The 10,740-nt window shown below is 54.7% G+C and overlaps 1 protein-coding gene across 1 annotated transcript; it reads left to right on the top strand.

Annotated features, from left to right (window-relative positions):
- Nucleotides 1-85: 85 nt before the first annotated feature.
- CCDC177 (coiled-coil domain containing 177) lies at nt 86-3,822 on the top strand. The gene is made up of 2 exons (XM_032344601.1): nt 86-197; nt 1,198-3,822. The coding sequence occupies exon 2, from the start codon at nt 1,226-1,228 to the stop codon at nt 3,344-3,346; it is 2,121 nt and encodes a 706-aa protein (XP_032200492.1). The 5' UTR covers nt 86-197; nt 1,198-1,225; the 3' UTR covers nt 3,347-3,822.
- Nucleotides 3,823-10,740: the final 6,918 nt, after the last annotated feature.

Raw genomic sequence — 10,740 nt, 5'->3', positions numbered from 1 at the left:
GGAGCATCTGGGATGTGTGCGGGCCCCATGGAGAGACCCTGGCGGTGGCTGCGGTGGCAGCTTGGGCTCCTACCGCGGCTGCAGCCGGCAGTAATCCGACCCCGCGGGCGCGGGGATTGAAGACGCGCAAGGGAGAGCCGCGAGCGGCGAGCTGCGAACAAAAGCCCTCCGCGCGGGGCCCAAGCCCGGGACGTGCGGTGAGTGAACCTGCCCTGAGAGCCAGGAGCTGCGGGCACTGGCGTGGCCGGGCTAGCTGAGTCCCCAGAGCCCACTTCGCAGCGATACGGTAGGGGGATTCGGAGAGCATCCAGGGGCAGGTGTCGGAGCTTAGATGGGGGTGAATGGTGCCTTTAGCACGTTCAGACTTGGAGGAGATCGGGTGCATTTGAGAGGACCCAGGCGCCTTCTCCATCCCCAGCAAACACCGGGGGTGGGGGTAGGAGGACTGGCATAGCTCCCAGTAAGATCTGTCCAAAAGACAGAACAAGAATCGAACACCTCTCCCGGGCAGGCCTTCTGTAATTGAGGCATTTATTTCAGCCCTTCCATCAGCCCCGGGCCCCGGGGCCTGGGTCTCCTTTGGCAGGGGGCAATCATGTAATATACATCATGTAAATTTAATCATACAAATCAGAGGGCCTCTGAGCCTAATCCCAAATAAACTTCTTCCCTAGGTAAATGGGGTCCTCGCAGCCATGCACTTTGAGGATGAACAGGCCTCTTCTCTCTTTTTTTTTTTTTTTTTTTTTTTTTGTTCCTGCAAAGCTGCATCCCCGGTCCCTGCCTAAGCTGCAAACAAATACACTAATCCTCCCGGGAATCCTCCACCGCCTCCCTGGCCGGCTACTGCCTGCACCGCGATCTTTTCATCTTAACTTGCAGCAGGAAGGAGATGCATCCAGCGGGCCAGACGCCCTGGGGAGCCGGGCCCCAGGTCCTTGCCCCGCACACTCGGGCTAAGGAATGTTGAGGCTTTTCCGGTTGAACAGTCTCATCCCTCCTACCACTCTCCCCGACCCCCCTCCACCCTCGCCTGGGTTTTCAGGGCATTGGTATTATGATTTACGTCCCACCGGGCCTCTGAGCCTAATCCCAAAGCTGATTAGGTTGGGGGTGGGGGTATGTGAATGGGGCGGGGGGGGGTGCGGGGGGACTGCTCTCATGTATTCCTCGATGTCCCTACCTTGTCTTGCGCAGGGACTCCACAAAAGGACAGGACTCAGCCATGGTGGACCCGGTGCCGGAAGAGGAAAAGGAGGGAGCCGAGCCTGAAGGTTCGGATGGGGATGCAGCCGCCGCACCTGGCCCCCCCGAGGCACAGGGGGCCCAGCAGCCCGCCGCCTCCTCGGCCTCAGCCTCAGCCTCGGGCTCGGCCTCGGCGGCGGCGCCCCGTAAGGCTGAAGTCCCGAGCGCAGCGGAAGAAGGCGGGCGGCGGGAGCAGTCTCCGCTGCTCCACCTGGATCTCTTCAACTTCGACTGTCCGGAGGCCGAGGGCAGCCGCTACGTGCTGACCAGTCCCCGCTCGCTGGAGGCCTGCGCCCGCTGCGCAGTCAAGCCCGTGGAGCTGCTGCCACGGGCCCTGGCAGACCTGGTGCGCGAGGCCCCGGGCCGCTCCATGCGAGTGGCCACCGGCCTGTATGAGGCCTACGAGGCGGAGCGGCGCGCCAAGCTGCAGCAGTGCCGGGCCGAGCGAGAGCGCATTGTGCGCGAGGAGAAGCGGCGCCTCTTCACGCCCTTGGGGACTGCGGCCACCGCCGCCTCGGTCCCCGGCGCAGCTGGCAGCAGCAGCAGCTGCAGCAGTGCCAGCCTCCCGGGCTCGCCTGCGCCGCGCGCCACCCGCAAGGCCTCTTCCAGCCCATCTCCGGCCCGGACGCAACCACCGCCCGCGGCTTCGCGGGCAGGTAGGAAGAGCCACTCGCTAGACTCGCTGTCCCGTCGGCGCGAGGGCGCCCTCAGTTCTGAGTCTGGCGCGTCGTCGTCCTCCTACAGCGGGGAGAGCCTGCGGGAGCTGCGCTGGCCTCCGCGGGCCTCGGCCAGGAACAGCTGTCCGGCGGGCTCCGCGTCCTCCGCCCCTAACCCCCTGGGCCGTCCTTCCGCCCTGGCCTTGGTGCCGCTCACAGGCCGCAGCTTCAGCCTAGGTGACCTGAGCCACTCTCCGCAGACGGCTCAGCACGTGGAGCGCATAGTGCGCCAAGTGCGCGCCGAGCGGGGCCTGCGCGGGGTGCCGGACCGCGACCGAAAGATCGCGGCTCTGATGCTGGCGCGCCACCAGGAGGAGCGCCTGCTGCTGGAGCAGCGCGCCGCGGCGCACGGCCAGTGGGAGCAGCAGCGCGTGCGGGCGGAGCAGCGGCGGGAGCGCGAGGAGCGGGAGAAGCAGCGCGCGCTGGAGCAGGGCCGCCGGGCCTGGGCGGCGCAGGTGGAGGAGCGGCGCGGCCGTCGCGGGCGCGAGGAACGGGAGGAGGCGCGGCGGCGGCAGCGGGAGTGCGAGCGCAGCGAGGAGCGGCGGCGGGAGCTGGCCGAACGCCAGGGCCTACTGCGGCGGGAGCGGGTTGAGCGCGCGGCCCGGGAGGATCGGCTGCGCAAGCTGCAGCAGGAGCAGAACCTGAAGCAGCGGGAGGAGGGCCTACAGGAAGGGCGCGAGCGGGCCGAGTTGGTCCGCAGGGAGCGCGCCCAGCGCGCGGCCCGCACCAAGCAGCGGCAGGAGGGCCAGCTGCTGCGGGAGAAGCGGGAGCTGAGCCGGGCGGAGCGAGCACGCCACGAGGCGCTGCTGCAAGGCCGGGCCCGGCAGGAGCGCGTGGAACGAGAGGGCTTGCGGAGTTCCCTAGAGGCCAGCTTGGGCCGCGCACAGGAGAACTACGAGCAGCTGGTGGAGCAGCGCGCGCGCGAGCTGCGGGAGCGGGCCCGGCGGGAGGAGCTGCAGGGCCGGCGGGCCAAGGAAGTGGCAGAGCGCAAAGGGCGCGAGCACCAGGCGCACCTGGAGGCGCTGGCCCGGGCCGGGGAGCGGCGGCTGCAGCACGCTACGCAGGCAGCCGAGGAAGCTGTGCAGCAGAAGGCAAGGCGTGTGGGCCAGAGCCGGTTGGAGAAGGAACGAGCCCAGCGCGCCAATAAGGAGAAGGTGGAGAGGGACGAAGACTCCCGCCGGCGGGAGCTGCTGCAGGCCATCGGGCGCAAGCTCGAGCGGAGCGAGCAGCTTTCTCGGGAGCGGCGGAGCGCACTGGAGACCGCCCGCTCCACGGCCCGGGCCTCCTTCCACGTGCGGGAGAAGGTACGCGAGGAGACCAACACGCGCTCCTTCGACCGCATGGTGCGGGAAGCCCAGCTGCACGCCAGCCTGGACCGCAAATGACCACCGTCCTGGGCTGGCCAGGCTGCCAGGCTCAGTCCTGCGGGGCCTCCCTTGGCATTTATGACCAGACTAGGGGAGTCTTCGGTTGCAGCTCAACGCCCTGGCCTCGCCAGGGTCTTGACCAGTGAGGCAACGAGAGGACAGAAAGACCTGACAGCCCACCGCCTTTTAAAAAAACAGACTTTATTTGCAAATGACATAGCACAATCTTTAACCACATCCATCCTGGGTGGCTCCCGCAGCGACCCTTGCCATGCTTCCCAGTGTGTCTTTGGGCTTGGAATAGAAAAAGAACTGGGAGAGGGGGGCTGAGTGGGGACGAGGCGAGGGAGGGCCTCTGTAGGAGAGGGTGTAGCGGTGGCCGCCCCCTTCTGCAGCAGTCAGCCCAGGCACCTTCCGCATATTGTTGCCTGGGGTGACATTGGTATCTGCAGCTGAGGTGGCCTGACCTTGGCTCCCCTCCATCTTTTTAAAATAATGGCAAGTTGCACAAAGCTCAGAGGCCTCGCAGAAAAGCACAGCTCTTCCAAGGTGTTAGACCACACCAAGGGACGCCAAAAGCGATTGGTTTTTGTATGCTTGACTTTTAATCCGCCACTTGAGCAAACTCTGGTCTCGGTTATGGTAGTTTTTTGGTTGATTCCCCTAGGCCTTCTAGTTAGACAATCATCTGCAAATAATGATCCATTTGTGTCCCCCCCAACCCTTATTCTCCCCAGCGACACAAGAAGTCGGTTGGTTTGGTGATGCTGTTTGGCTGTAGTGGAAGCCCCCAGCCCCTGGGGATGATGAGTTCCCTAGGTAGCATCGTTCCCCCCGATTCTGTTTTCTTGCAGGGTAGCTTCAGGGGAGGTCGTGTCTGATGCCCACCTCCCGGTGTGGAGCCCACTTCTCAAAAGACAGCAGCCATGCCTTATGAAGCAGAGCTACCTACCTTATGTGCCTGCCCAGCCGGATCCTCCCTCAGTTTCCAGCCCTGGGTGCAGTCCTGAGGGTGGGCCCAGCGAGCATGGAGCTAGGTTCTCTCGGTGAAGGAGCCATCCAGCTGCCTTCAGGGTAATCTGTGGTGGCTAGCCTTGCCGCTTTGCTGTGGAGAATTGTGGCCGCTATGGTTGATAGTATAGCTTGCCCTCCTCCCTCACACGAGGAAAAAGAGAATGTTCCCCCTTAAGGTCCTGGTTCCCCCTCACCTTTGCTGAAAGTGTCGAATCATTCTTTCTGTGCCTCACCTTCCCCACTGGCCAGACGGGGCTGTCAGTACTCTTCTCCTGGTACCTCAAGGTCTTCTGGATCCAAAGCACAGCCTCAGTATTATTTGCTGGTCTCCCTTGTGCCTTTCTTGACCTGGAGTAGAGAGGCAGGAGGGCTGCCATTGGCCTAGTTCGTTTCTGGGAACATGAATTCCTAGGCATTGGAAGGGGCAGTGCGTCACAGCAGATAATCATTTAGCTTCTGGGAGAAAATATTTGCAAGACCAGGCCACCTCCTGGTCCAAAAAGTCCCACTCCGTTGTCTTCAGGCAACTTTAATGTCTAGAGTGCTTCCTTCCCATGAAGCTGAAATTAGCCTCTGGCCATATCCACCCACTGACTCTGCCTTCATCACAGAAAACATTACATTTTACATTAAATCAGGATCAGGAAATAAAAGTTACCAAAAAATAAAAATAAGAGAAGAATCAGGGTAGAGAACTACTATATTAGACATGTTTCGTGTATATTCTGCTGGACAGAATTGTCCCTGAAATGTCTGGTATTACACACACACACACATACATTCACACTTCACCCATACCCCCTTCCCCGGTTGCATGCCTGCAGGTGCAAAAGCATTGTGTAGAAAAGAGCAATATTTCGGTGTTACACAGAAGCTGTGCCAAGGTTTATTTCTTGAATGGCTGAATTTTCTCCTCTGATTTTCTTCTTGTTGGTAACCAGATTATCAGTGAGCTAGCTGGAATAATTGGTGTTGTCCGTGAGTCAGGGGCATTTAACTAAAAGGTTAATTTGATACTGATTCTTACCTTGTGGCTTCTGATTTCCTAGAGAGCTTTTGAAACCTGAATAGAAAATTCCACCTCAAACTACTTTCTTCCAAAGTACGTGCATTCATCTGAGAAGGACACAGTCTGATTTTCTGGATAACGCACTGAAAGGTACACAGGTGATCTTACCTTGCCCTCTGTTCAGTTTGTTTGCTGACTTACTGAGTGACTCTGGATAGATCACCTCTCTGTGCCTTGGTTTCCCCACCTGTGGAATTGGTATCGTGACTTCGGCCCTCCTCAGCACTGTGAAGATGAATCAGAATCAAGTGGTTTCTCAGCCCTATGACTTTATACCTGCAGGTGCAATGGCCAGACAGAAGGGATCATGTGACTGGACTATGCCCAGAGAGTACAATGTACTGTCGTGATCTAGTGCAGAAAAGAATGGTCTCAAAAAGCACGTTGCTGCTACCTGGAATTTAAATAAAGTTAAAAAAAGAAAGCAAATTGCAGATCATAGTGTCCCATGTGATGCAAAGGCCCAGGTCTGAATCTGAATGTCACCAAATTAGAGGTTTGCACTTAAGAGAAGAGCACTGTGTAAAGGAAAAAAAAACTTGGATTCCAAAAACAAAAACAAAAAAACAAAAGAGAGAGAGAGATCCACACAGCTGAGTAAAACTAAAACAAAAACAGAAACCAGACATAGTCATCGTAAAGAATGATTCTTCTAAATTTCAGACTATCCTCTAGAATATAGACCCATCTCTATATCCTAGGATAAATGGTCCTGTTGCCCTTTGAGGAGGAGCAATTTCCAAGAATCCTTTGTCGGGCCCTTCATTTATATTCTCTTTGACATGATACCAGAGAGAAGTGGTTCTTATTCTGAACCATAGCAAGGGACAGTTGGAGGGTTGGGGGGCAGTGGGGATGGTGGGTGGAGAAAGGTGTACTTCTCCTAATGTAAACATTTTAACAAGTGCCCAGAGCTGACCTCAGAGCACCATGCTGGAAGTTTTCTCACCATCCAGGAAATGGCAGCCCCGAAGCGGTCTCAGACCTTTCTATTTGCCTTCTTGGAGCGTCCCCTGGCTCCAAAAAGAGAAAACGTGAAATGGATTAGGAAGGAGTGGGAAGGGTTGGAAGAAGCCTTTGTTTGGTTCATTACCAAGGAAACAAGCAGGACAAAACTGTTTCAGGTGGAAACCTCAGTGAAGCTAGTCCAGCGCCCTGCTCAAGCAATGACCAGTGCCTACACCACCTCCGGACAGGAAGATGGATGTTTCCCTCCAGAAGAACACGGGCTGAATCTTCAAGGGATTTGCCAAACGTGAAGAGGGGATGGAGGAGTGAAGTCATATCATAACGCAGTTTGTGTTCAAGCTCCTCGGTAAAGGTCACCAGTTCTCATTCTTCGCCTTTAAAAAGTCCCTTGAAACAGGGGTGCCTGACTTTGCATCAGGGGCTGTATATTGTTTAGTGTCGAATCCCCTCTAGCTCACAGTTTAGCATCTCACATACGGTATACACATAAATACTAGATGGAGAGAGGGAGGCATAGATGGTAGAGGGCTGGTGGACAACTGACTGGTGATCTGGGGAGATCTGGGAAGGATAGATTGGGTGGACAAGCCTCCATTCATTTGACAAATTTACTTTGAACCTCTGCTGTGTGCCAGCCACTGCTTTGGATGCTGGGAAGACAAAATCCCATCCCTGACCCTGGGGACCATTGATGCTTCACGGTCATGAGCAGACATATATCTGTATGTCCTCATTGGGCCTAACTACCTCCCCACCCTGGCATCCATCCACGGGCAGATCTGATGGTCCTTTAGGCAGTAACTTCAAGCTTTTTCAGTTTTCTGAGGACACACCATCTGCCAACCATGACACCATCTCTCAGTCCCTGTTGTTCTCTTTCCCTTGATTAACAAGGAGCCTTGATTAATCAGGTCGAATTCATAAGGTCATGTACTTAATCAGTTTTAAATTACAGTCAAGAGAGAGTGAGAAGAATTACCTTCAAGGATGTTATTTGTCATGACGTTAACAGAGGCAGCATAAACAACGATCATCAAAAAAAGAAAGGTAATGATCGGCAGAGAATGAGCCTCAGGCCGTGCAGAGTCCCAGATCACCAAAACAGGGTACCAGCTTCATCATTCGACTGTTGGTGCTGAGACCAGAAACTCAACATTTCGGAGGCCTTTCCAGCTTCAAAGTTCCAACAAAAAGAGATTGCGGATCAATACTAAACTGATGAGAATGGTTAGTGAACTAAATATTCTTCTTAAGACTTCCAGGTGATCAAGGTTGCCCGCAGGTTGCTCTGTAGACTTGCCTTTTCTCCACCACACGTCTGCCATCTCCAGCCCGCACATCCCCCAGAAACATTTGGCAGATGAACACAGGGAAACTTGGCATTTCTTGACAGGGCCTGGAAAGCAGCTTTCAGGAACCCAGCAGATAACTCTCTGTTCTAGAAATGTGGTTTGGGCCCCGTATGAGATCCACATTTGGCTTCGGTTGTCTGATGTATTAGATACCTGCTGTATTCTGACCAATCACGTGCTTTCATTACCGGACCATATAGAAGAGCACCTGCTCTGCTCACCTGTGTCTGCTGTTCCACGGAGCTCTGGTGCTCCCTCTGGGTGCACCTGTTCCCAGCCCCAGCCATCCCCTCACAAGTCCCTTCAGACTGGGCCCTGGTGCTGCTTAGGCTTCCCGTAAGTCAGGGCTGGGACAGAAGGTGGGGTTAGTAGCTGATGTTAGGACATAGAGGGGAGGGTGGTTTCCTTTTGAGAAACAGTGATGATCATTGTTTGCCCTGTTGTTCTTCCTGATTCATCAAATACTGTCGTGTCCCATGTGAGTACAGACTTAGTCCAAAGTGATTTTTAAATTAGCTGCCATTTTGAAGTGTTCATGCCTCTCTTCCTCTCCACTAGTACAGTTTTGGTGGCATGTTCTTGTGTCAGACACGTGCACAATTCATAGGACTGTCAGACAGTAGATCCATACCCACTCCTGTGTTTGTGTCTGTATGCGCACATGCACACACACACACACATACCTACCAGTTACAGCATCCCTGTTCCTTCAGAGGGAGGGAAGTGGTGGGCGTATTCTTCCAGGGAATGCTAAGCTCTGGAGAAAATGAGCTGCCCCTGGGTAGGGTCCATTGATCCCACCTACCTCCAGCTTCAGAGCTGCTTCAGGCTCCGGCCTGTAAGTAGAGGGTCCATATTTCCGGAGCCCAGCAATGAGCCACACTTGCCACACTGACCAAGCGTCTTCCTACTGCCACCATACTTCTCCTTTCCCCTACTCAGTGTGGCAGACTGGCTGGGAAATGGAATTCGGATGCCAAAATGTTGACATTCAGAACATGTCAGCATGATGGGATGACTAAAATCTACAAAGTTCTGAACATCCAGTCCATGTGGCTGCCATAGCTTCAAGGCAAAGAGTTTGGCAAAGAAGCAAGTCTCTTGACTTATTCAGACTCTTACCTACTGTTCCATGGGCCCCTCTTGTCATCTGTAAAAGGAGGACAACAGATCCTACACTGTAGGCAGCTGTTAAATGTGTTAATGCTTGGAAAGCAGCTCAATCTCTGGGAAATAACACTCAATTCATGGATATTGTTATTCTGAACTTGGGTAGAAAGGGAAGGAATGAGGTAGGCCAAACACCAGCCAGGTGCTCCCACTGGACACCAGGCTCTGATGGTAGCCCTTTGCGTTTGTCTGTATCCCTTGCTGTGTGGCAGTCCCCCAACCAATCTGAAGGAAGGGGCTCTGGAGTAATGGCTCCCCTAGTGATGTGCTGTAGGCTAGGTTTGGGGGAGGGAGGGATTACCTTGTTTACCAAATGTTTGGCAATAAAATTGACATCTGGTGATAATTCTCAAAATTTTATTTTAAGACTTCCTAAATGATGGTTAAGATGACCGAATGTTTTTAAATGGGTACGCCTTTCTTGGGGAAAAGGACGTTTCAGTCATGGTACCAAATTCCACAGTAGTATCTTTAGCAGAACCACGTAGAAGAGGAGGTGGGAGGTGCGCCGGCTCTGCAAGCTGTGACGCCTGGCAGCAGTTCTGGGATGGGCTGCTGTCTCTGCTATGGCCACGTGGGCATGAGAAAGGGGGTCTGGGACAAGCTCAGCCTGGGAAAGTGCTGATGGCTCATTGTAGGAACAGATGTGGGAGCAGAAGGCGAGAGGTGGGTGTATATTCTCATTGCTTCATCTTCAACAGATGACTTTTCCTAAGAAGGTGCAGAAAAATGCTATCCTTCCCTGCCCCACTGGCCCTGCACACAGCTGCCTGGGGGCTGGCGGCGCAGCTGGACTTGGAGAAGTCGAGTCCCCATTCCGGACATAGAGCAGTGCACAGCCGAGAGGCCCGTGCTAGCTTTCACGTGTACGTCAGAAAGCGAGATGCCCTCCTGCTTTGTCACCATTCTTCTGTCCTTGGGCATCCTAGAGGGAGTCCCCAGTGGACCTTACAGGCCTCCTGAGCCCTCAGCAAAATAGTAGGGCAGGCTGAGCGTGACTCCCAGGAGTATCTTCTTGTTTGAAGAGAGCCTGCAGGGTGAGCCAAGTGCGTACGTAGCCGGAGTGAATGATCTGTGAATGCTGGGATTGCGGATCGTGATAACTAATCCATACTGAGCACATACTACGTGGCTGTTTTAAGCCCCTAATCCTCAGCAGGCCTCTATGAGGTAGGTAAGTGTTATTATTCTTCCCATCTGACAGATGAGAAAACTGAGACACAAAGTTTTAGTGACTCACCCAAGGTCACAAAGGCTAGTGTTGGGCATAACCAAGCCTGGACCTCAGTTCCTCTGGCTGTGCAGTAAATGCTGTAACTCGTCTTGTCCTATCACTTCTCGGGCATCAGTGGGAAAGATAGTTTTTAAAAGGGGGCCCTCCCGGAGCCTTCCAAAGCCAGCCTTGAATTCACCACCCACTGTGCCATGCACAGGCATGCTGACCCTGAGGGTGCGACTGAGGCTCGCTGCCTGGAGCAAAGATGAGAGATTCTCATGCTGACCGTGAAGCTCGGTGCATGTTCCAGAGCAGTTCTCCACGGGTGGGCGTAGGCCAGCAGGATCAGTATCAGCTATTGTGGAGGTGGGACCTTGCCATCTGTGTTTTACCAAGCCCTCCGGGGGAACCCTGTGTGCACCTAAGTTTGAGAACCACTGCTCTACACCCATGCTTTCCAATTCGGGAGTCACTAACCACATCGGCCTGTTTCCATGTAAGTTAGTCACATTGAAATGAAACTAAAAAATTTAGCTCCTCGGTCACACTACTCATCTTTCAAGTGTTCAATAACCACACGTGACCGCTGGCCACCCTATTGGACAGCGGAAGTGTAGAATGT

The sequence above is a fragment of the Mustela erminea genome, chromosome 5 (genome assembly GCF_009829155.1).
Source record: "Mustela erminea isolate mMusErm1 chromosome 5, mMusErm1.Pri, whole genome shotgun sequence".
Classification (NCBI taxonomy): Eukaryota; Metazoa; Chordata; class Mammalia; order Carnivora; family Mustelidae; genus Mustela; species Mustela erminea.
This window is presented reverse-complemented; position numbering and strand designations above follow the sequence as displayed.